This window comes from Oncorhynchus keta, chromosome 34, assembly GCF_023373465.1.
Source record: "Oncorhynchus keta strain PuntledgeMale-10-30-2019 chromosome 34, Oket_V2, whole genome shotgun sequence".
In the NCBI taxonomy this organism is placed as follows: Eukaryota; Metazoa; Chordata; class Actinopteri; order Salmoniformes; family Salmonidae; genus Oncorhynchus; species Oncorhynchus keta.
In genome coordinates, this window is record NC_068454.1 from 44,498,105 (window position 1) to 44,524,620 (window position 26,516).

General features: G+C 43.7%; 1 protein-coding gene across 3 annotated transcripts in view; it reads right to left on the reverse strand.

Annotated features, from left to right (window-relative positions):
* Positions 1–26,516, reverse strand: part of LOC118367561 (E3 ubiquitin-protein ligase HECW2-like) — a 66,506-nt gene that overhangs the window by 14,929 nt on the left and 25,061 nt on the right. For 2 of the 3 annotated variants that reach the window (XM_052493931.1, XM_052493930.1), the window contains exons 4-25: positions 25,766–25,860; positions 25,604–25,673; positions 24,716–24,885; positions 24,202–24,341; positions 23,801–23,901; positions 22,813–23,672; positions 21,677–21,977; positions 21,316–21,408; positions 20,310–20,460; positions 19,958–20,064; positions 19,546–19,670; positions 19,001–19,186; positions 14,129–14,263; positions 13,816–13,912; positions 13,619–13,727; positions 13,408–13,491; positions 13,162–13,247; positions 12,739–12,859; positions 12,495–12,608; positions 11,922–12,074; positions 11,630–11,728; positions 11,143–11,272 (exon numbers count right to left, since the gene is read on the reverse strand). In XM_052493931.1, coding sequence (XP_052349891.1) covers positions 11,143–11,272; positions 11,630–11,728; positions 11,922–12,074; positions 12,495–12,608; positions 12,739–12,859; positions 13,162–13,247; positions 13,408–13,491; positions 13,619–13,727; positions 13,816–13,912; positions 14,129–14,263; positions 19,001–19,186; positions 19,546–19,670; positions 19,958–20,064; positions 20,310–20,460; positions 21,316–21,408; positions 21,677–21,977; positions 22,813–23,672; positions 23,801–23,901; positions 24,202–24,341; positions 24,716–24,885; positions 25,604–25,673; positions 25,766–25,860 — 3,527 coding nt within the window. The remainder of the gene's footprint in view (positions 1–11,142; positions 11,273–11,629; positions 11,729–11,921; positions 12,075–12,494; positions 12,609–12,738; positions 12,860–13,161; positions 13,248–13,407; positions 13,492–13,618; positions 13,728–13,815; positions 13,913–14,128; positions 14,264–19,000; positions 19,187–19,545; positions 19,671–19,957; positions 20,065–20,309; positions 20,461–21,315; positions 21,409–21,676; positions 21,978–22,812; positions 23,673–23,800; positions 23,902–24,201; positions 24,342–24,715; positions 24,886–25,603; positions 25,674–25,765; positions 25,861–26,516) is intronic. The other variant, XM_052493932.1, reaches the window with a different exon arrangement.

Sequence of the window (26,516 nt, forward strand, 5' to 3'; positions counted from 1 at the left end):
GCTCATCATTAAGCTTGGGGCCCTGGGTCTGAACCCCGCCCTGTGAAATTGGGTCCTGGACTTCCTGACGAGCCTATCCCAGGTGGTGAAGGTAGCCAACAACACCTTCACTACGCTGATCCTCAACACTGGGGCCCCACAAGGGTGAGTACTCAGCCCCTTCCTGTACTCCCTGTTCACCCATGACTGCATGGCCACGCAGGTCCCCAACTCAATCACCAAGTTTGCAGCCACTGTTGTGCCAGGTAAATAACCTGAGCTGATCGTGGACTTCAGGATACAGCAGAGTGAGCACACCCCCATCCACATCGATGGGTCCACAGAGGAGAAGGTGAAAAGATTCAAGTACCTCGGCGTACACATCACTGAAAATCAAAAATGGTCCACCCGCACAGAAGTCGCAACAGTGCCTCTTCAAACTCAGGAGGCAGAAGAAATTTGGCTTGGCCTATAAGACCCTCACAAACTTTTATTGGTGCACCATTGAGAGCATCCTGTCGGGCTATATCACTGCCTTGTATGGCAACTGCACCACCCGCAACCGCAGGGCTCTCCAGAGGGCCCCCTCCTAGTACCCTGCCCTGAACTGTAGTCACTAGTTGCCTTCCACCCGGTTACTCTACCATGCTGCTGACCTATGTATACTTAACAGAAATATAAATGCTGCAGGCGACAATTTCAAGAAATCTACAGATTTACAGTTCATATAAGGAAATCCTTACATTGAAATTAATTAAAACCTAATCGATGGATTTCACATGACTGGGCAGGAGCGCAGCCATGGGTGGGCATAGGCTCACCCACTTGGAAGCCAGGCCCAGCCAATCAGTGTTTGTTTTTCTCTACAAAAGAGATGTATTACAAACAGGAATACTCTTCAGTTTCATCAGTTGTCCGGGTGGCAGGTCTCAGACGATCCAACAGGTAAAGAAGCCGGATGTGGAGGTCCGTGGTCTGCGGTTGTGAGGCCAGATGGACGCGCTGCCACATTCTCTAAAATGACATTGGAGGTGGCTTATGGTAGAGAAAGTAACATTACATTCTCTAGCAACAGCTCTGGTGGACATTCCTTCAGTCAGCATGCCAATTGCACACACACTCCCTCAAAACTTGACATATGTGGCATTGTGTTGTGTGATAAAACTGCACATTTTAGAGAAGCCTTTTAATTGTTCCCAGCACAAGGTGCATCTGTGTAATTATCATGTGGTTTAAATCAGATTGTCTTGGTATGCCACACCTGTCAGGTTGATGGATTATCTTGGCAAACTGAGAAATGCCCACTGACAGAGAAGTAAACAAATGTGTACACAACATTTGAGTGAAATAAGCTTTCTGTAAGATCCTGGGATCTTTTCTTTCAGCTCATGAAACATGGGACCAACATTTTACGTTTATATTAATTGTTTAGTAGACAGTCATGGAACTGGTCACTTTAAATAATGTTTACATATTGTTTTACCCCATTCATGTATTCTAGTCAAAGCCTATCCCATGCTGTCTAGGAGCTCTACGGACAATTCCTTCAACCTCATGGCTTGGTTTTTGTTCTGACAACTGTGGGACCTTGATTAGACAGGTGTGTGCGCCTTTCCAAATCATGTCTATTCAATTGAATTTACCACAGGTGGACTCCAATCAAGTTGTATAAACATCTCGTAACCAAATGTGTTAAAGGTCAAGGGGTCTGAATACTTTCTGAAGGCACTGTACGCACACACACACACACTCACTATTGTTTTTATTTGTACTATTTTGTTCATTGTAGAAAAATAGTAAAGCGATCAAAAGTATGAAATAACATATGGAATCATGTAGTAACCAAAAAAAGGTTAAACAAATCTAAATATATTTTAGATTCTTCAAAGTAGCCATCCTTCGCCTTGACAGCTTTTCACACTTAGTATTCTTTCAACCAGCTTCACCTGTAATGCTTTTCCAACAGTCTTGAAGCAGTTCCCAGTTCCCAGTCTTGAAGCAGGTAGCCTAGGGGTTAGAGTGTTGGTCTTCTAACCAAAAGGTTGCAAGATCAAATCCCTGAGCTGACAAGCTAAAAATTTAATTCTGCCCCTGAACAAGGCAGTTAACCCACTGTTCCAAGGCTGTCATTGAAAATAAGAATTATTACTTAACTGACTTGCCTAGTTAAATAAAAGGTAAATAAATTTTAAAAATACGCTGAGCACTTGTTGGCTGCTTTTCGGTCACTCTGTGGTCCAACTCATCCCAAACCATCTCTTTGCAGCAATTCAACCATGAAGACCTGATTCACACATCTCCGAACTATGCAATAACTATTTTGGGAAGAAGCAGTCGGCTGGTATTCTGTCTATAATGGAGTGGCCAGCACAATCACCGGATTGTGGGAGCAGCTTGACCGTATGGCACGTAAAAAGTACGTACCATACGTAAAAAGTGCCAATCAAGCCAATCCAACTTGTGGGAGGTGCTTCAGGATACATGGGGTGAAATATCTTCAGATTACCTCAACAAACTGACAACTAAAATGCCAAAGATCTGCAAGGCTGTAATTGCTGCAAATGGAGGATTCTTTGACGAAAGCAAAGTTTGAAAGACAATTATTATTTCAATTTAAAAAATCATTATTTATAGCCTTGTCAACATCTTGACTATATTTGCTACTCATTTTGCAACTAATTTCATGTATGTTTTCATGGAAAACAAGGACATTTCAAAGTGACCCCAAACTTTTGAACAGTGTATTTTGATTTGTTGAAGACTTTTTGGTCACATGATTCCATATGTGTTATTTCATAGTTTTGAGGTCTTCACTATTATTCTACAATGTAGAAAATAGTAAACATTTTTTTAAAAAAAATGGAATTAGTAGGTGTGTCCAAACTTTTGACTGTCACGCACGCACGCTCCGGACTCAGATGTTGCTCGTCCTAATATTTCTTAATTAAATTATTTTATTTTCATGTATGTGCATTGTTAGATATTAGTGCACTGTTGGAGCCAGAAACGCAATTATTTTGCTACAACCGCAGTAACAAATAAATGCCAAATGTGTATGCGACCAATAAAGAACAGTATGCCTAGGGTGGCTGTAGTCTTTTTTAGGGCCTTCCTCTGACACCGCCTGGTACAGAGGTCCTGGATGGCAGGAAGCTTGGCCCAGGTGATGTACTGGGCCGTATGCACTACCCTCTAGTGCCTTGCAGTTGGAGGCCGAGCAGATGCCATACCAGGCAGCAGAGGTGTGGACTCGAGTCACATGACTTGGACTCGAGTCACAAATATGACTTGCAACTCAACTTTGACTTGAACACCAATGACTCGTGACTTAACTTGGACTTGAGCCTTTTGACTTGACCTGACTTGATACCCTCCTCAAGCCCAGATATTAAAAATGATGCTATTAAAAAAAAGGGTGCAGCGCACAAACTCTTCATTTAACAGATTACAATTTGAATTGGAAAGTAGCCAATCAAATTGTGGCAGCTGAGAAAAAAGTGCGTGTGGCAGTGCAGAGGAAAGTCGGCTGGTGAATTCAGATGGAGCCCTTGGAAAGATGATACCCAAAATGATTATTTTTGGATATAAAGACGACGCTGTATCAACAAAAACGGATTGCAACTTGCAAAACATGCGGGAAGAAAATTACAGACGGAGGTGCAACAATTTCCAACTTTGTTCGACATTTGAAGCTGCACAAAGAACAGTAATTTGTGGCAAATATAGCCGACAGCTATATAATTGATATCTTTGTTAGTGTAGTATGTAGGCTAACATAACGTTAAATCAATGAGCCTCCACAGTCAGTGCGGGAATGTGAACATTGCACCCAAGATTGAGCTACAACTGGCTATGCAGTTGGTAGCCTAAATCCTGCCAGATGTTACTGCTGTTCCTAAATACTTTGACATACGTTAGCCTAATGTAACCACACACAGGGAATGTGCGTGTGCGTGTTAAGGTGGTGAGATTGTGTACAAGCCTACGGCGCCCAATAGCGATCCTCGATAGTCGATTTCTATGGGGGAAGGGGGGTCTTTCTCATGGCTACCCATGTATTTCCATGGAAATACAAAGTTTATTCGGAAAGTATAAATATATATATATATTAAAAGCATTCATCATTTGCATAAATGTAATATACTATTACTCTTGTTAAAAATATGAAATGGTACTACAGTTGGTGAAGAGCACATTATGACTTGTTTAGGACTCGACTTGGGACTTGAGTCTTACTTGTGACTTGTAAAACAATGACTTTGTCCCACCTCTGCCAGGCAGTGATTCAACCCATCAGGATGCACTGACCTCCCTATAGGCTGTCTCATCGTTGTCGATGATCAGGCCTACCACTTGTGTCATCAGCAAACTTAATGATGGTGTTGGAGTCGTGCCTGGCAGTGCATTCATGAGTGAACAGGGAGTACAGGAGTTGACTGAGCATGCAACTGAGGGGCCCTTTGCTGCAGCAACAGATCAGGCTGAAGCTATCACCAAATCTATTGGGATGTTTAATCGCTGCAGACATAAGACCACACTCTGTTGTGGAAAACAAAAAGGCTTAAAAATATTGTTAAAATGCTTGAGCCACGCTACGAAATCCCCTCATGCCAGATCTTTGTGAACAGGAAAAGATCAAAATTGAGCACTGAAACTGCACCGTCTGTGTCCATGATCCTACCTCTGAAAACAAGGATTCTACAGTGGTTCCCACTTTAAAAGTTGGGGCACACCTAGCATGCTGCCTCAGCTTTCTGTGGCACGTCATTTAATTCTCAGCCATTTTTTATGTTACTGCAAGTAATTGCTAGTTTGACCACCAGAGGGGATCTTTGAGAAGCATTTGATAGTATTCCATATAGGCATTAACAGAGAATTTAAAACCTTTTTTGTATAGTATGAGGTTGATTAAGAAATGTGGCTTAATTAATTTGATTAGAATTATGGTGTTTCTATTCAGAGAAAAACGAAACCCTCAGGGTATCTATGGCGCTGTACAACGTGACGTCGGGAGTAGACTACAGGATCGGAGGATTCTAAATTGTTTGTCATCATTAGACAACTTCGTTCCAATATTTCTGTAAATCAGTGATATTTATTCCCATAGTAATTCGTTATGGATCCATAACTAAATCAACTTTGAAAGAGCATTTTGAAAGAAAATCATTATTGTACTAAATAAATGTGTTTATTAGGCTACTGTGCAGTTTACAATAAATACTGTAGTAAACATGGCTAATTCCTTACATAAGGGAGAGTAGGCCATGTCTATACTACAGCATGCGGGGTACGCGGGAGACCGGTGTTATGTCCGGTGTGATGTCTTCACTATTATTCTACAATGTAGAAAATAGTAAAAATAAAGAAAAATCCTGGAATGAGTAAGTGTCCAAACTTTTGACTGGTACTTGCTTAATTAATTTGATTAATATTATGGTGTTTCTATTCCATGAAAAACCCTCTGGGTTTCTGTTCGAATGGAACGGAAAATATGATGCTGTACAATGTGACGGTAGGCAGTACAGTACTGGGCTATTTAGCTAAAGAATCCCTGTGTCCTGTGGACGGGAGACCGGGTGGAAGGAGTAGGCTGTTCACGTAAATAGGAATTTGTTCTTAACTGATTCCATATGTGTTTTTATTTCATAGTTGTGTTGTCTTCACTATTATTCTACAATGTAGGAAATAGTTTTTTTTTTTAAATATAGAAAAATCCTGGAATGAGTAGGTGTGTCCAAACTTTTGACTGGTACTTGCTGGAACGGAAAATGACGGTCGGCAGTGCAGTACTGGGCTACGCTGTCCTTTAGTTCATAACTGACTTGCCTAGTTAAATAAAGTTTACACTATGAGCATAACACTTCTGCACCCTAATTTTCTAATTCTTGTCTAACCAATACCCAAATATTGCGATTAAGTGAAATATAACTATAATTTGAATGTCCTTTTTTAAATGTTATTAACGAAAGCATAAAGATAGATGAAGAAATACTGTGCTGCTGTTTTGAGTTAGAAATGTAACACTTTAGAGTACTTAAGCATCAAATACATTGCAAGTTGAGGGATTTCCACAACAGTAGCCATTATAAAAAGTATATTGTCCTGCTAATAGGAAACATTTGCATGATGGGCTCTTTAAATAAATAAGACCTACACCATTTAACAGTATATTTAAAAATATATTTTTTAAATGATGTGACTCTCCGCCAATAATTACATTTAGAGGATTCTCAGATATTCTCACAGATCCTAAGGGGCTTTTATATAATTCTAAAGTAATTAATAATAGCTTTGATAAAAAGTAACGCTATTTGAGATTTTGTTTTCATTTCACCTAGAGTGAGCGAGAAAAAGGCAATTCTTGAACATGGGGTGAGACATTCTTACTAATTTGTAAATAGTCAGTTATTTAGAATGATTTATTTCCGGAGAAACCTAACTTGATTATTTAGCAGACGTCACTTGGTTATATTCAGTCAACACAGTGGGGAGAACAAGTATTTGATAACCTGCAAAATCGGCAGTGTTTCCTACTTACAAAGCATGTAGAGGTCTGTAATTTTTATCATAGGTACACTTCAACTGTGAGAGACAGAATCTAAAACAAAAAATCCAGAAAATCGCATTGTATGATTTTTAAGCAATGAATTTGCAGTTTATTGCATGACATAAGTATTTGATCACCTACCAACCAGTAAGAATTCCGGCTCTCACAGACCTGTTAGTTTTTCTTTAAGAAGTCCCTGTTCTCCACTCATTACCTGTATTAACTGCACCTGTTTGAACTCGTTACCTGTATAAAAGACACCTGTCCACACACTCAGACTCCAACCTCTCCACAATGGCCAAGACCAGAGAGCTGTGTAAGGACATCAGGCATAAAATTGTAGACCTGCACAAGGCTGGGATGGGCTACAGGACAATAGGCAAGCAGCTTGGTGAGAAGGCAACAACTGTTGGCGCAATTATTAGAAAATGGAAGAAGTTCAAGATGAAGGTCAATCTTCCTGGGTCTGGGGCTCCATGCAAGATCTCACCTCGTGAGGCATCAATGATCATGAGGAGGGTGAGGGATCAGCCCAGAACTACACGGCAGGACCTGGTCAATGACCTGAAGAGAGCTGGGACCACAGTCTCAAAGAAAACCATTAGTAACACACCATGCCGTCTTGGATTAAAATCCTGCAGCGCCACGCAAGGTCCCCCTGCTCAAGCCAGCACATGTCCAGGCCCGTCTGAAGTTTGCAATGACCATCTGGATAAAAAAGTATATTGTCCTGCTAATAGGACTAATTTGCATGATGGGCTACATTCTTTACTATAACCACAATGTCACGTCATTTGTATCTACCTTTCCAATTACTTTTAGACTTTGGGAATTACAAATGCGTGCTCTCTTTTTAGTTTGAACGTGCAGACTTTTTTTCTTTAAATTGTTTTATGTAGGATTCTAAGGCCTAATAAAAAAAATCCTACTTCTACTAGGCTGTTAAGCCTCATAACTTGCTGAGGTAGGCTAAGTTATTTTATATACAGTGGGGCAAAAAAGTATTTAGTCAGCCACCAATTGTGCATGTTCTCCAACTTAAAAAGATGAGAGTCCTGCAATTTTCATCATAGGTACACTTCAACTATGACAGACAAAATGAGAAGAAAACAAATCCAGAAAAATCACATTGTAGGATTTTTAATGAATTTATTTGCAAATTATGGTGGAAAATAAGTATTTTCCACCATAACGAATCATAATACTTTTCCCCCTTTCCATGTTAAAGATTCCAATTGATAGTGTTTTTAGCCACAATCGGCCCAACCCCAATTAATACATTTGGGCACAGACGATAGCGTGCTGGTGTCACGTCCTGACCTTAGTTCCTTTTTATGTCTCTATTTTGGTTTGGTCAGGGCGTGAGTTGGGGTGGGCATTCTATGTTTTTGCCTGGTATGGTTCCAAATCAGAGGCAGCTGTCAATCGTTGTCTCTGATTGAGAACCATACTTAGGTAGCCTGTTCCCACCTGGGTTTGTGGGTAGTTGTTTCCTGTTTTTTCACCTTACAGGACTGTTTTGTCGTTCACTCCCTTTTTTTGTCATTCAGTATTCAGTTTATTGAATTAAATTTACTATGAACACTTACCACGCTGCATGTTGGTCCGATGATTCCTATTCCTCATCATCAGACGAAGAGGAGAGCCGTTACAGCTGGACTTCAGGCTACAATGTTGAGGGTTTGAAATCTGCTCGCTGTAATGAATGAGTTTGATCCACCTGGTATTGGATATGGCTGGGAAAAAAAACTTGCTAAATAGCGATTTTCGTAAATTAACTTTTTGACTCTACATTAACTAACATATCCCTCTCAATTGTATTTTTTTTGCTTGACTCGTTATGACGTTATAATTACTTAAATGATCTTCCCCGTAATGTTTTGTCAGCCATCTTTGCTGAAGACACCAGGGATGGGTGGCCCGTGTGAAATTCGTCATTGGAACCACTCGATGAATATCAACATCTTGGGACCCAAATGCATAATGAGTGCTATAACTATGAATATTAATTCAGAACCTAACATACACAGATCGGCTAGCTACACATCCATAGGCATACAATTACTTTTATCCTCCACTACACAATAAGCAAGTAAATAGTTAGCTAGCTATGTACTTCAGCTGCATTGCAAGGCAAGCTTACACAATTGCACAACCAATTTCCAGTAAATGCTTTAGCTAGCTAGATTCTGCACATCCACAAGACGACAGCCTGGTTTGTTGGTTCTCAGGAGTCCCTAAAACATTAAACACATTAATTCTCCTAACACTAGCTAGATGGTTAATGTTAGCTAGTCAGATAACTCGCTTAATAGCGATTTTCATAAATTAATTGTATGACAAAATAAGTACAAACCTTTGTCTCTACATTAACATATTCCTCTCAATTCTATTTTTTTTGCCTGACTCGTTATGGCGTTATAACAACTTACATGTGGTTCCACCATAATGTTTTGTCAGCCATCTTTGTTGACGAACGCCACAAGGCAAGGGTCAAAATTCATCATTCGAGCCACTCATTATGATTGGTCATTTAAAAACCTTTGGGATCCAAATGCATAATGAGTGCTCGAACTCTCCCTTGTGGTGGTCTGGAGAAATGAAGCTGTGACACTGGGTACCTCTAAGTCCTGCGGTGCAAGCTCGCAACTTTTAAAAGAAGGAACCACTGTACAATCTATGGTCACAAGTGAGGAAGACATCACAAGAGATGTCAAGGCAGCCATTTAGAGAGGATCGGAACCCCAGAAATCCCCCTAATGTACAGGACTACCTTCATAGATCTACTGCACTGGATCCAAGGTTCAAGTCCCTGTCTTACCTAGACCCTGCCCTACGCCAGAGGACATACAGTGATCTCACCACTGAGATTGTGGCTACTGAAGAAGTAAAAAAAAAATAAAGTGTGAATTAGTTAATAAATATGCTGCAGTCTAATCTCAGTCTATGCTATTGCTATTAGAATCATCCACTTTTGATTTTGAATAATAATCGCTTTTAAATGTTATTGCCACAATTATAGTTATATGAAATATGAAAATAAATCATTAATTTAATAGAGCAAGTCATTTTTTCTGCGGGGTCAAGCCACAGTACCGACAGGAGCAGACTCACAAAATAGGCATCTGCTCCACAAAATAATTTGGCCATGAAGGAGTTTTTCAGGGAGACCTTTGCGAGCAAGGACACGGGCAAGACGTTGGAAACACCATCAAAGAGGAGGTGGCATCCTACAAAGCAGCAAGTGGCATTCCAGTGGGGGGTGATCCACTGGTATGGTAGAAAAGCAATGAGTGTAAATACACTCACATTGCCATGATAGCAAGACGCTACCTGGCTGTGCCTGGCACTTCAGTTCCTAGTGAGAGGATGTTCTCCACAGCAGGGAACATAGTGACTGCAAAGAGGTCTACCATCTCCCCAGACATCCTCCTCTTTTAAAAATGTTTTATTGTAAGTTATAAGCTCAGGTTTGCTTTGCTTTATCTCAACTTTTCTTTTATGTTGACACAGGCTATTTTTTCCATTCACTATTGTTCAAAGGAAGAAGGTATCATGCCTCATATTGCACTTTAATTTAACAATTGAGAACAGAATATTTTATTTTAAATTTGTATTTAAACATTAAAAAGTTCCTTGCTTTAAGTGTACTTTAAGTAATAAATGGAAAGCAAAGTTCTATTTTTCTCCCGCTGATCCGAATAATGAACCGATCCGTAAGTCAAAACCGCGATCCGATCCCTGAGTTTTGTGATCCGTTGCACCACTAAAATCTAATGTAACTGAAGTGATTTGGTAAAATGTCAAGGAGTAGAAAAGTAGGTTACTTCCTTCAGAAATTACTTGAGTATGAGTACAACCCACAGAGAGTAACTAGAAAAGTACTAGTTCCTCCAAAAATTCAAAGGGCCAACCATGCCAACTATGGCATATGTGTGCCGGGGTCAGCGGCTATAACAGCTAGACCACACAGGCAACCAATCATTTATTCGACCTATTGCTTTCCTTGAAAATAAAATAAAGCAATTAATAAACAATTCATACAATAAAACAACTGTTTTACCCCTAATGAAAAATACATCTACCCTTTACAAATATAAGAATTCCCACGAGACCCACTGTAGCCTACAAACACTGCTTCCAGCTGCCCCCAGAAGTGACTCTAAACATTCTATATTCATTCAAATCCTGCTGCTGAAGGATTATTTTCCTCCTGCGACGAAAGGGGTGACATTAAGATCCGACATATGTATAATTCTAATTTCGAGGCCCCACATATTGTCATGGAAAGTGTTATTTCCAACAACCAACGAGCAACTCTGGTGGAAATCAAGCTGTACGTTGAGATTGCTGACAGGCCAGTCTCTTTGGCAAATGACAGGAGGGGCAATTAGTGGAATGTTAGCTAAAAATGACTGATAGGTGAATCCTACCTTCCCATTGACATCAATGCATGACTAAGCAAAAATGTGACTTAAGTAGAAGTTAGGATTCAGCCACAAGTACAGCACACTGCAACAAACAGTCAAATATAAAATGCAGGGCAGTGTATTTAGTCTAAAAACCATTGAAGATGCATACAATATATTCATTAAAACAATCATGCATACACACACCTGTCCAAAGACCTCCTCGTTGACGGTAAAGGTGAGGTCCAGCATGTCCTCGATGTCATTGTCCTTCATCCACTGTAAACTCTGGTGAAACTCCTCATCCAGGAACTCCAGGTCACTCAGGTCACACGGGCTGCAGGGGTCAAAGGTCAACAAGAGGAGAACAAGTGTAAATAGAGGTCAAAGATTGAACTCCTAACTCTACCACGAATAAGTCTTACATTTCAGTCATTTAGAATGTGCTTACCCAGAGTGTATATCAACCACTTAATAAAAGCATGGTAACTGAATTATTAATGCCAAATCCATTTAATCAACTTCTGTCAGTTCACCTTCCACCAGGTCAGTATAAAATATTTCACGTTAAAGCATTACTCGCTATTTGACATTGTGGTTGTTTTTCCAAAACCTAACACGCATTAACAATGCGTGTTCATGACAATAGGAGCCCTAGCCAGCTGCTGGCTGGGGGCCTGATTGAGACACTCACATGCGCAGCAGGCCCTTGTAGAACGGGCGGGTAAAGAAGGCATCCAGCAGATACTGGTGGATCAGAGCCAGGCCCAGGATACGCCCACTGAAACGGAACCTGGAACACAGAGCAACATCACTGCTAGGTGTACAGTGCAGTGTGTTTATGATGACAAGTCAGATGTTATGGGTTTTTGTGTCTTTGTTCTTTATTTTACCTACAGTCGGTCTGTCCAGCATGTCTGTCTGTCTTCCTATATCCATCCACCCACTCACCATCCATATCATTGTAATGTAAACTTGTCACTCACCACTCGTGATGGTTGTCCACGAAGGCAGACATGGGGCTGATCTGCACAGTGTAGGTGTCGTTGGCGGAGTACTCAAACAGGCCGTAGTAAGGGTTAAACAGCTCCCTCGACACCAGGAAGAAGAACTCCCTCGAGGGGCCGCTGTAGTCCAGCCTATGAGACACACAACACACTTTTGTAAACCATATATTAAGATTATGGAAAATACACAACTTACACAGCGGTGGGCTAGAGTTTAGAGCGTTGGGCCAGCAATGGAAAGGTTGCTGGTTCGAATCCCAGAGCCGACGAGGCGATCTGTCAATCTGCCCTTGAGCAAGGCACTTAACCCTAATTGCTCCAGGGTCACCGTCAATAATGCCTGATCCCTGGCCGTGACCCCACTCGCTGAAGGTGTCTCAGGGCGAGTTGGGAAATGCAAAAAAACACATTTCCATTTGACACCGACACACTTGTAAAACACAGGAGAAATATAAGCACCCACCTATCGGACCTTGACATAACAACCGATGCATATGAGCAAACAGAAGGAAATGTGTCGCATATATGAAATACCTAAACCCAAACACTCACCCTTCCTCGCCCACAAAGCTGACGTAGAGCTTACTCCTCTGCAGGTCTTTGCGGGAGTAGCACATTATCTGATTGAAGGCATCCTCCAATAGGTGATCTCTACGAATGATCAATCTGGAAGGTGAAACACACAGTCACGAACGTGCACATCACACATACACACAGTTTAAGATTATTATACGGCTGATATTTATCTGTTCTCTGAACCTGTTGAAACACGTCGTCAAACAGCAACAGTACTCACTTGACTTTCCCAGGTCCCTGGCCATAGCCTTTCGTCTCCAGCTTGCGATAGAAGTTTCTCAGTTTGGCCTCAAAGTCACGTTTGTAAGGGGCAGGGGCGCGTGCATTCGCCCGCTGAGTACCTGAGAGGGGGGCAGAAAAGGAAGAGCAGAGAGGAGGAAGATGAAAAATAGACAAAAAATACATAAGTTTATCAGAAAATCGTGTATCTCATTATTACAACTTTCATTAGAATAGAATTAGTTCATATGAAACACTTCACTTTACTGATTGAGAGCGCTAACAGCAACTTCTACGGCTCAAGGCTTATTCTCACTGTCTTGCCCTGGTTAGGATGGATAGTTTGGATTAAAAGCAAAGCTATGGGAAGAAAAGGCATGAGGAGAAAGTGTGTGCGCACGCGGCTTTGCATGTGTGTTCTCACCGGGGGAGCTCTGAGGGGAGGAGCAGTAGCTGGGGTGCAGTAAGGCATGAGGTGGCACATAGGACATAACCTCCTCTTCAAACAGGCTGAGGGAGAGAGGGGTGCTTAATAACACACACACACTTATCACAAGCACACTAACAAACACAATACTCACAAACATACAGTCACACACACATGCAATACCATCTCGCACACACAAACACACACAAATCACAAACAGACATTAACCCCCAGAAGACACACCTGAGCAAAATGACTAGATCAGCATCGCTAGAGAGACGAGCAAGCCCAGAAACACCCTCACTGCGAATGAACTGTAACCTTTCCCTGCAGACACACACAGGTTAACATTTGTGATACTGCTGTATGGCACAAACATAATACACTTAGAGGGTTAGGATTAAAGGTTAAATATCTGGTTAAAGGGTTCCCATGGTGATTCGGGGTGACCTACTTGAGTGAGTGGTTCCTGACGAGCTCTGGCTGCCTCTCCTGCAGGATCTCAATGATGTTGGGTTGCCGTAGAAACGCCACAATCTTGTCGTTGTAGGCTGGGGAGAGACCTGTGTCAATATCAACATTCCTGGGTCTGTAACTGCATGTGTGCGTGCACCGGCGTGTGTGTGTGTGTGTATAAGCCAGTGTACTCACCCACAGGCACCAGGTCCTGATTGCGAGTGGACCCACTGAAGGTGCTGGAGGGGCAGGGCACGACAGGTGGGCTGGAGTGTCGCATGTCATCTACAACCTGCAACATAAGGGACACACATTTTAGTCAAGTCCATTTGGCAGTCCATTTGGCAATACTTTGGCAGTATTGTCTATTTTGGATGTGTAAGCTAGCATGTTCAGCTAGCCAGGCAAGCTGCCAAGCCACATGTACTGTAGGGTAGTCCACTAGTTTGCATGCTGTCCGGTCTGACCATGTTTTGAGTCGCCTAAGGGAATTTAGCAGTAGTCTCACCTCGCCTGCGCTGTGGCTGCGTTGGCGGTTAAGGTGCTGTCGGTGGGCCAGCAGGCTAGTTGAGTGTGCACTCTGGAGGGGGAGCCGCGGGTCGATGAAGGTTGTGGAGCGACAGTTGTGATCCACAAAGAAGGGCTGTGGAGAAACACAGCCAGCCACTTACATTAAGATAGATAAACAAATGACAGTTTATAAAGGTGTACTGTACACACAGTTCCAGTCAAAAGTTTGGACACACCTACTCATTCAAGGGTTATTTATTTTTACCGTTTGCCTTGACAGCTTTGCACACTCTAGGGATTCTCTCAACCAGATTCCCCTGGAATGCTTTTCCAACAGTCTTGAAGGAGTTCCCACATATGTAGGGCACTTGTTGGCTGCGTTTCCTTCATTCTGCAATCCAACTGATCCCAAACTATCTCAATTGGGTTGAGGTCAGATGATTGTGGAGGCCAGGTCATCTGATGCAGCACTCCATCACTCTCCTTGGTCAAATAGCCCTTACACAGCCTGGAGGTGTGTTGGGTCATTGTCCTGTAGAAAAACAAATGACAGCCTCACTAAGCCTAAACCAGATGGGATGGTGTATCGCTGCAGAATGCTGTGGTAGCCATGCTCGTTAAGGGTGCCTTGAATTCTAAATAAATCAGTGTCACCAGCAAAGCACCCCCACACCTCCATGCTTCGCGGTGGGTACCAAACATGTGGAGATCATATGTTCACCTACTCGGCATCTCACAAAGACACGGCAGTGGGAACCAAAAATTTCAAATCTGGTCCAAAAGGACAGATTTCCACGAGTCTAATGTCCATTGCTCGTGTTTTTTGAACCAAGCAAGTCTGGTCTTACTGGTGTCCTTTAGTAGTGGTTTCTTTGCAGCAATTCTACCATGAAGGCCGGATTCACGCAGTCTTCTCTGAACAGTTGATGTAGAGATGAACTCTGAAGAATCTATTTTGGCTGCAAATTCTGAGGCTGGCAACTCTAATGAAGTTATCATCTGCAGCAGAGGTAACTCTGGGTCTTCCTTTCCTTTGGCAGTCCTAATGAGAGCCAGTTTCACCATAGAGCTTGACGGTTTTTGCGACTGCACTTGAAGAAAATGTCAAAGGTCTTGAAATGTTCCGGATTGACTGACCTTCATGTCTCAAAGTAATGATGGACTGCTCGACAAAGATGGCATTGATGGAGATGGCAGCATCGCGACTAGCTCTTAGGAAAATGCAGTATTTTTTTTTTTTACATTATTAGCTCAGGAAATGTTGTCATTACATACAGCCGGGAAGAACTATTGGATATTAGAGTGCCGACTCACCAGAACTACCAGACTTCCCTGGAGCAGATCCTTTGTTCACTCTCCCCAGAACAATTTAACTTATTCCAGAGGCCGACACAGAACGTCACCGGCGGAGGAGAGGCACTCGACGCGGCCTGCTGGTTTGACCTAGGAGGCGCGCACACCATATACCACTTCTGAGTATTTAACTCGCTAATGTTCGGTCTTTGGATTTAAAAAAAGTTGAGCTTAGAGCAAGGATTTCTATCCAGAGAAACATTGCGTACTTTGATTCACGGAAACATGGCTCTCTCGGGACACTGTCGGAGTCCGTAAAGCCAGCAGGATTCTCACTACATCGCACAGACAGGAATAAATATCTTTGGGAAGCAGAAGGGCAGTGGGGTGTGTTTCATGATTAATGACTCATGGTGTAATTCTAGGAACATACAGGAACTCAAGTCCTTTTGTTCACCCAACCTAGAATACCTCACGATTAAATGTTGACCATATTATCTCCCAAGAGAATTCTCCTCCGTCATCACCATGGCCGTTTACATCCCACCTCAAACCGAAACCTCGATGGCCCTCAAAGAACTTCACTGGACTTTATGCAAACTGGAAATCACATAACCCGAGGCTGCATTTATTGTAGCTGAGGATTTTAACAAAGCACATCTGAGGACGAGGCTGCCAAGGTTCTATCAACATGCTGACTGTCCTACCTGAGCTACTAAGACTCAAACATTGCTATTCAAACTTCCTGAATGCTTAAAAGGCCCTCCCCCGCCCTTCTTACGGCAAATCAGTCCACATCTCCATCTTGCTCCTCCAGTCCTATAGGCAGAAACTCAAACAGGAAGTACCCATGCTTCGTACTATTCAACGCTGGTCTGACCAATCGGAATCTATGCTTCAGGATTGTTTTGATCAAGTGGACTGGGATATGTTCCAGGAAGCTTGTGAGGAAATAATCTAGACGCATATACGGAGATGGAGTTTATAAGGAAGTGTATAGGAGATGTAGTACCCACTGACTATTAAAACCTACCCCAACCAGAAACCGTGGATAGATGGTAGCATTCATGCAAAACTGAAAGCGTGAACCACCGCATTTAACCATGGCAAGACGATCGGTAATATGGCAGAATATAAACAGTGTAGTTATTCACTCCGCAAGGCAACCAAACAAGCTAAATGTCAGTATAGAGATAAAGTGGAGTCGCAATTTAACGGCTCAGACCCGAGACGTATGTAGCAGGGACAACAGACAATCACGGACTACAAAAGGAAAACCAGCCACATCGCCGAAACCGACGTCTCGCTTCTGGATAGGCTAAACACATTCTTCACACGCTTTGAGGATAACAGTGCCACAGACGTGGCCCGCTACAAAGAGCTGTGGGCTCTTCTCTGTGGCAGATGAGAGTAAAACATTTAAAATGTGTTAACCCTTGCAAGGCTACCGGGCCCAGATGGCACCCCTAGCTGCGTCCTCAAAGCATGTGCAGACCAGCTGGCTAGAGTGTTTACAGACATATTCGATCTCTCCCCATTCCAGTCTGCTGTCCTCACATGCTTCAAGATGGCCATTGTTCCATTGTTCCTGTACCCAAGAAGGCAAAGGTAACTTAATGACTATCGTCCCATAGCACTCACCTCTGTCATCATGAAGTGCTTTCAGAGACTAGTCAAGGATTATATCACCTCCACCCTACCTGCCACCCTACACCCACTTCAATTTGCTTACCGCCCCAATAGATCCACAGACGATGCAATCGACATCACTCTGCACACTGCCCTATCCCATTTGGACAAGAGGAATACCTATGTAAGAATGCTGTTTATTGACTATAGCTCAGCATTCAACACCATAGTACCCTCCAAGCTCATCATTAAGCTCTCGGCCCTGGGTCTGAACCCCACCCTGTGCAACTGGGTCCTGGACCTAAGTAGGAAACATCACCTCCACTCTGCTGATCCTCAACACTGGGGCCCCACAAGGGTGCATGCTCAGCCTCCTCCTGTACTCCCTGTTCACCCATCACTGCGTGGCTAAGCACGCATCCAACTCAATCATAAAGTTTGCACACGACAACAGTAGTAGGCTTGATTACCAACAATGACAAGACCGCCTACAGGGAATAGGTGAGGGCTCTGGGAATGTGGTGGCTGGAAAACAGCCTCTCACTCAACGTCAACAAAGCAAGATGATCGTGGACTTCAGGAAAGCTTACATCCCTGACAAACATCCCTGACAAACTGAAATGGTCCACCCACACAGTCAGTGTGGTGAAGAAGGCACAACAGCCTCTTCAACCTCAGGAGGCTAAAGAAATTTGGCTTGTCACCTAAAACCCTCAAACATTTACAGATGCACAATTGAAAGCATCCTGTCGGGCTGTATCACCGCCTGGTACGGCAACTGCAATGCCCACAACCGCAAGGCTCTCCAGAGGGTGGTATGGTCTGCCCAGCGCATTCCCGGGGGCAAAATACCCACCCTCCAGGACCCAATGTCACAGGAAGACCAAAAAGATCAAGGACACCCGAGCCACTGCCTGTTCACCCCACTATCATCCAGAAGGTGAGGTCAGTACAGGTGCATAAAAGCTGGGACCATGAGACTGAAAAACATCTTCCATCTCAAGGCCATCAGACTGTTAAACAGCCATCACTAGCACATTAGAGGCTGTTGCCTGTAAGCATAGACTAGAAACCACTGGCCATTTTAAGGAATAGAACACTAGTCACTTTAATAATGTTTACATATCTGGAATTACTCATCTCATATGTATATACTGTTTTCTATACTATTCTAAGGTATCTCATTCACTTAATGTTTACATATCTTGCATTACTCATATGTATATATTGTTTTCTATACTATTCTACAGAATATTAGTCCGTTCCGCTCTGACATCGCTCATCCATATGTATATAGCCTTAATTAATTCCTACTTATATTTGTGTGCATTTGGGTATATGTTGTGTAATTTGTTAGATATCACTGCACTGTCGGAGCTAGAAGCACAAGCATTTCGCTACAACCGCAATACATCTGCTAATCATGTGTATGTGATGTACCAATAAAATTTGATTTGACTCATTTCTCTTTGCTTATTTGAGCGGTTCATGCCATAATATGGACTTGGTCTTTTACCAAATAGGGATATCTTCTATATACCACCCCTACCTTGTCACAACACAACTGATTGGCTCAAACACATTAGGATGTGAAGAAATTCCACAAATTAACTTTTAACAAGGCACACAAGTTAATTGCAATGCTTTTCAGGTGACGACCTCATGAGGCTGGTTGAGAGAATGCCAAGGGTGCGCAAAACTATCATCAAGGAAAAGGGTGTCTACTTTGAAGAATCTAAAATATATTGATTTGTTTAACACTTTTTTGGGGGGGCTTTGATGTCTTCACTACTATTCCACAATATAATACAAGTAATACAAGTAAATAAAAACCCTGGAATGAGTAGGTGTCCAAACTCTTGACTGGTACTGTATATCCACACACTCCCTGCTCTTACACCCAACCCCACTTCACACACACCCCTACCCCCCACACACTGGTCCAGACCTTGCCAGTCTGGTCATGCTTCATCTCCCAGCCCCTGGGTAGCTCCAGCTGGCTGTTGGTGAACATGTTGAGGAAGGCCACCAGGTCCCGATTGTGCTGGTAACGCTCATAGTGGTGGGCGTCCCGACGCACCTTACTGATCATGTGCTTCAGGCAGGTGTTGCTCGTAAACATGCTGTAGGCACTCTGGGGAGGGAGGGGGGGGGGGACAGACTGATGAGGACATCAAAAGAGGGACATTAAATGCTGGGCTCTTCTGTAAATGGGGTTATTACTGTGAGCAAACACATTAAGGGAGAATGACGAATGAAAACCCAGGTAGCATGGCTCGTATTTATATATCAATTAACCTGATGAAGGCAAAATTTGAAGTAAACGAGAAAAGAGCAGTTCACTCCAAGAAGCTCTTTCCTTACCATACACACCTTTGCTGATCATTATCAACTACTGAGAGATATGACATGGTAAGGGTGACCTTGAGGGACCAAAGGTGATCCATAAGAAGGTGAAAGGTGAGAGTTGAGCGCCTGTGCAGCCAGACTCACAGGGTTAGAATGCAGCACGGTGAAGAAGTCTGTGCTGCACAGGAACTTTGCGCTTGGGGACTGGAGCAGCAGAGAGAGACGCGACCGAGAGCTGGAGTGACCCACTGCGCTCTCTCTCCTGTACTCTACAACAGACAAAACAAAAACTGTTAGAGGTAAATATATGTTGGAAAGGGTGTGTGTGTGTGTGTGTGTGTGTGTGTGTGTGTGTGTGTGTGTGTGTGTGTGTGTGTGTGTGTGTGTGTGTGTGTGTGTGTGTGTGTGTGTGTGTGTGTGTGTGTGTGTGTGTGTGTGTGTGTGTGTGTGTGTGTGTGTCTGTGCATGTGCTTGTATGCGCGCACATACAGTATGTGTGCATACCTCGTGTGTGTTATCAGTGCGTGTGTGTATGAATGTTAGTGTACAAGCACACCAGGGATGGTCTGGGGCAGAAAGTCACTCTCTGTGGGCTCTGGCGGGAGGTCAACTGTGTTCTCCTCAGACCTCTCACTGGTCATCGTCCTCCTGATGCTCTGATATCTGACAGACAGAAATAGAGTAAGAGGGAAAGAAGGACAGTGTGAGAAAAAGAGGAAAGGGTGTGAAGGGTTAAGGAGAGAGAGGAAATGTAGAGGATTGAAGTTACAAAAGTGTGTGTTCACCTGAGTGTGTGAGGGAGAGAGATGGTGTGAGTACGTATATATACGCACATATATGTGTGCGAGTGTATGAGCGCATGGTGTGTATGTACGTGTGTGTGTGTGCGTCTCTACATGATTACAGACCTGCGGTTGAGCTGCTCCATCTGTTGGATGGAGCTGGAGCGGGTCAGGCCCTGGGGAGCGGGGGGTCCGGTGGGGCGCTGCCACGTGGTGGTCCGGTTCACGTGATCGACAAAGAAAATACGACCGTGACTATCGATCCTCGCCTCCCAGTCTGAGGAGAACAAACACATGGCTTTACATTCGCAAACACACACTTAACATGAGACAGAGGCAATGTCCCAAATGACACCCTAGTTCCTTTATAGTGCACTACTTTTGACCAAAGCCCGTAGGGAATAGGGTGCCATTTGGGACACATTCAAACTGAATTCACACATGGTTGACATGCAGATGCATTCTGACAGAACCATGACACCTCGAATAGCATAAAAATACAGTATATCAAATAGTATACCATTGTGTATATAGCAGTTAGAAATGTAGGACAAGTCATAGATTTAGATAGACAGCTCTAATGACAAAGCGTGTTTTAGCATGGGCAGTGCCATTGAGAACTGTCACCATTTTGAAGTAGATATGCAGGTCATAAGGAAAGGATCAGCCAATTAATTATACTCCTCAGCAAACATTCCTTAACTGCATGTGGCAGTAAATTTCCAACATTGGTTTTATACATGTTCAGACAACACACTCCAGGTGGCAGTATGCACCCTTTCAGTTTGTCTACATACTTATAGAAGTAATAGTCAAAGAAGCCATTAAGGCACAAATACAAAGAAGCCCCCTCTATCAGCCTCTATGAAGCCAAAAATACACATTGTATCAAGCAGCCTTCTTTCTCTCCTTTTTGTCATCTTCCTTCACCTCAAATACATACAGATATAGTATGTAATATAATAATAATAATATATGCCATTTAGCAGACGCTTTTATCCAAAGCGACTTACAGTCATGTGTGCATACATTCTACGTATGGGTGGTCCCGGGAATTGAACCCACTACCCTGGCGTTACAAGTGCCATGCTCTACCAACTGAGCTACAGAAGGACCACAGACAGACACTTACTAGGAGGTAACGGTTCGTCCACTCGTTGGTAACGGTGAATGTCATGGCGCACTGAGGGGAGGCAGTGCACGGGGTGACCGTTCACTTGAGCACCTGAGGATACATTCAGGAAAAGAGCACATGAGCCTTTTTATAGTTATGGTAATTCACTATTAGTTTCTACATGACTGGATTAATTCATCATATTTAATGATAATTTCAAGTAGGGGTGTATGTGGATGCTTTGATGAATCCCACGGAAGCAGAATAGTAATATAATGTAGTTATAATTTCATCATGTAATTTCTAAGATACTGCAAGGTAAATATTAGGCTGCAAAATAAAGCATGAAGAAATTATTTTAAAAGTGGTAGTTACACACCCTCTTCTCCATCTGCCTCCATGGCAACTGCGTCTGAATCAACAGATACAGCCACCCCTGCGGGTCTTGGCTCCTCCCCCTCCTCATCCTGGGGAACATCCCCAGATACCTGTAAGCTCCACATCCGCTCACTAATCTCCTCCCCTGGCTCCAGCGCATAGGCAGACGGAGCATCTCCTTCAACCTCATTGGCTGACGTATGCCCGCCCCCCTCGTCGTCTACGTGCTGGTGGGTGGGTGGAGTGCCAGTGAAGGAGTCTCCCCCTGGGTCAATGGCAGCTACTGCCCTCTCCTCTGCCTCCTGCAACATGAGGGCTCAATGAGGTCAGAACAGTGTTTCCCAAATGATGGGTCAGGACCAGGGATGTAGTGGAGCATTAATAAATGATGTTAACACACCTTATTTGCTTTGGTGAATAACGTTTGTGCGCCTATAACACTAAAATGACATTGTTAGTATTTGCGCTACCTGCCGGCATCATCTCGAAAGGCGTTCTTGTTCACCCACCTTTTTTGAACCACTAACCACATCTCTGGGTAGGACCCAATGGCGGGTTGTGGTTCATTCTTTTAGAACCGCAGCTTTTTTTATTTTTGATACCTTACTTTGTGAGGTTTGCTGAAACAAGGTAAGGTCCTGGCTAGAAACATTGTTTGATGTAGTATTGTATTAGCTCGGTTTTCAACCTCAGCATGAGAACCAATCCTGAAACAGGAAGACCACTCAGTGAGCAAGCAACTTTATAGCTTTAAATCCTGAATTGTTCCTTTACTAAATGTCTCATGGACAGACACGCATAACTGGTATCCTAGCATCTGTCAACAGACGGACGTCTAACGAGGAACTTTGATCCGATATTTCATCAATCTTTCGGATATCAGATGGGGAGGGGACATTTGGCCCATAGAATTGCCTGTAACTTGCAAAGAGAGCTACCGCCCTGCTTCCACTCCTCATTCTAGCATATTTTCTAACGTGTCGAATTTAATCGAGCATCTGACACAATCACGCAAGATTTTAGTTCTGGGTTTCCGTGATTGTTCCTTGACTTACTACTACAGATATATTTTTATGTATTGCATAGAGAACCTTTAACCACGGGTATGATCTACTCACTTAACCACCAGTCACTCACCTCAGCCGTGGAAATTGTGATTGGGCAACTCTCTGAGGAAGAGAAGACTGTCTGTGGGGCCATTGCCATGGAGCAGGTGTCAATCGGCGACGAGGGGTTGTCAGCGGGCCCCTGGCCTTCCTCTGGCCCCTCCAGGCCCACAGTCAAAAGACTCTGGGACAGCGCCTCGGAGAAGAAAGGAACTTCCTCCACCTCCGAGAAAACATCAGGCTCTGAGGAGTCCTCGAAGTCGAGGGCCAGGTCTAACTCAGGGGCCACATTGGATTCACCACCAGGGGCACAATCTTCCCCCGTTACCATCAGCTGTTCATCTCCCACCACACTGGGTTCCAGCTGCTCAGGGTCAGGATCCTGCTCTAGCTCTGGGACAACGTCTTCCTCTTCAGGCCCCTCGGGACCCCCGTTGAGCAGCAGGGGGGACCCGGGCACCGGGTAAATGTCAGTGGGCCCCGAGCGCTCCTCATCTTCGTCTGAGTCAATGTGCAGCATGGCACTGAGACGTGTGTGAGTGGGAAAGCTAGAGCGCAGCTTCGGTGAAGCAGCGCCCAGGGGCCTCTCTCCGGGGCCCTTGGGGGCCTCGATGGCATCCAGGCCTTCGCTCAGGGACCTCTGCAACCGTAGAGGGCCAGAGTAGGATTCACCCTCTGTGGTTCTGCCCTCTGTACCGCTAAAGTCCCTGTAGTCTGGGACTGGATAGGCTGTGGCCCCACCTTCCCAGGACCTCTGTGAGCCCAGGGAGCCAGTAGGGGAGGGGCCTCCAGTAACCACCCCCGGGAGTAGGTGGGGCAGATCCTCGTCATCTGATGGAGTCCCAGGGGCCCCGTTATTGGGCACACCAATGATAGAGTCTGGAGAGGCCCCTGAGCATGAACGAGATCAAGATTCATCATTTTGTAATACCTTTTTATTCCATTACAATTCAGCAGTGTGCACTTCAATTAGGTATTGTTGTTTACAAACACAATAAATTACAGGCAATGGCCCTCACCGTCAGGTCCAGTGGATGTGAGCTCCACCCGGAACTGCATCTGGCCACTCACGTGCTCAGTGGGCAACCGTCGACACAGAGAGAAGCTCAGAGGCTGGAGACTGAGGATAGACGGACAGACAAACAAACAACCAAATGCAATTACTCAACTATAGTTAACACGCAATGATAAAGTATAGAGAACAATCAATAATTATGAGCATGGGTCTAAATGAGCATCATTAAAAACACGTATGTCTTTGAGTGTGTATAAATTGTTTGTTTATTTTAAAGCACATTTTGTGTGTGTGTGTGTGTGTGTGTGTGTGTGTGTGTGTGTGTGTGTGTGTGTGTGTGTGTGTGTGTGTGTGTGTGTGTGTGTGTGTGTGTGTGCGTGTGTGCCAATGTTCCAGGTTACCTACCCAGGTATTTTCTCAATCAGCCTCTGCACAGGAATGGTCAGCTGACCAAGGAAGCGTTTGATGATTGGTCGACTTTTGGCAAACTTGTCCTTCACCTCGATGTTCAGAATGTCTGTCATCAGTGCTACAAAAGTGTATTTCTACAGAGAGAGGGAGACACAGACTGTGAGCTAAGCACCATCTGACCTTTCTAAGTAAAAGTGATTTGCGGTGAGCAGAGGATTAGCACCAATTTAAGTGGACAGCAACTTAATTGGAAATCTGAAGTGAAACACCATGACAATCTGAGCAAGGAGAAGCCTAGCGGGGAAGGCTCGCTCGGCTCCCCATGAACTCTATATTTCGCTTGACTCTTCAGCCATATTGATTTCAAACGTTTAATCTTTACAATATTGTAAATAATAGGGAACACATCTAGTGAGTGAACCAGTGATCTATGAGTGGAGTGAGTGTGCACGTTTGCGTGTATGTCTGTGCACGTGTGTGTGTGTGTACATGCATGTATATAGATCACCTCTCCGCGCCACTTAGGGTTGGTGGTATTGGCGATGATGGCGGAGCGTCTCTCCTGTCCGTGGTGGCTGAAAGTGGGGAAGCCACTTCTCTTCCCAGGGTGGATGGACATCTTCAGGTAGGGATCCGGGTTGAAGAACATACCCTTCTTCAGCCCCACCGCATGCATATCTACACAGAGGATGACCGTCATTAAATCAGGGTCTGTATTATGTCAAGAGTCTCCGAGTAGGAGTGCTGACCCAGGATCAGTTTAGCTTTTTAGCTCACAATGAATAAGACTACATGGAAGATGTGGGGGGACATCACTCCTACTCTGAGACCCACTACATTACCTTGTCATTTAACCTTCTAAAAATGGACATGTCAAGCCGTTTCAATAAAGGCTTTTATCTGCAACTGCAGTTTTGCCCAAGTCCAATTGTTAATGTCACAAGCCAGGGAAACCAAAGAGCAGCTTACCATTTGAACTCATATTCCAAACGAAGAGTTGCAGAAACTTTGGCTTTTTCACTAGTTGTCGGAGGTTTATTGCAAGGTAAGGATGACATACAAACACATTCATTCGGTTCTACTTTTGCGAAGGAAATCCGTGCTCGAGGCCAATTGGAAGGAACTTTAGTCAACGATTGAGGCTGACTGTATAACTGCTTGCACGTCGGATGTTAGGAGCAATGCAAAGTTGGAACTTATTTTCAAGTGGGAATAACACATGTAAGGAGGAATAAAAAGGTCAAATAAAGAAGTAGTAGTAGATTGTAATAACGAGTTCATCGATAGTGGAAAACTTTGACGCTCTTCTATTAAATCATTTGAATCCGAACTATAGAGGGCACCTTTTCTGAGTCAATGAGGACATCTTCCTGGTTTTAGCCAAACCACACCTCACCTGTCAAAGTAAAGCTGATTAGTTTGCGAGGATGATCTGTGGATGACTGCCCCTCACTTTGACCTTCTCCCTGAGAGACACAGAGAAGTTGAATGTGAAACACACACACAGACACACCACACACACACACACAACAAACCATAAACACACAGGCAGACACACCAGGACTCCAGGGTTCTTCACAGTGATGCAGGGGGTGGTTGCTCTCAGGGCTCCACTGACGCCGTGATAGTACTTGAAGCAGATCTTGGTCTCAGCTAGAGGGAAAACAGAGAGATGCATGATATGAACACCATCCCTCGTTTCTCTCTTCACCCACTCTTTGGCTGGCTGCGCCTCAATTATGAGACGGGACTTGTAATGTTCTTACGCAACAGGGAAGTGCGTACATGGAGTAATGCAAAACGTACAAATCTTGCTCACAATTACTTGTGTTTGCATGTATTATAGAATTAACAAGTCAATTAAAAGTAGTCTACTGTGCAATTGCAGTGTAATTCCCTTCCCATTAGTTACCCATGAAATAATGCCACTACGGTTGTTCCCTATAGGCCCTGCTCAAAAGTAGTGCACTACGGGGCCTCCCGAGTGGCGCAGCTATCGAAGGCACTGCATCCCAGTGCTAGAGGAATCACTACAGATCCGGGTTCGACCTGTAGCACGGGAGTTGCAGCAATGCGACAAGACTAACTACCAATTGGATATCACGAAAGGTAAAAAAATAAAATTGCGCACTACATAGGGAATAGGGTGCCATTTGGAATGAAACCAATGTCAATTATTAAGTATTGTATCTCCCCCTTCTTAATCCTGTCCCATTGTAATGAGTGTGGTCCAAATGAGTGTGTAATGAGTGTGGTTTTGAAAAGTAGTTTCGACATTATACTTGATCATATTTCTCACTGTATGAATC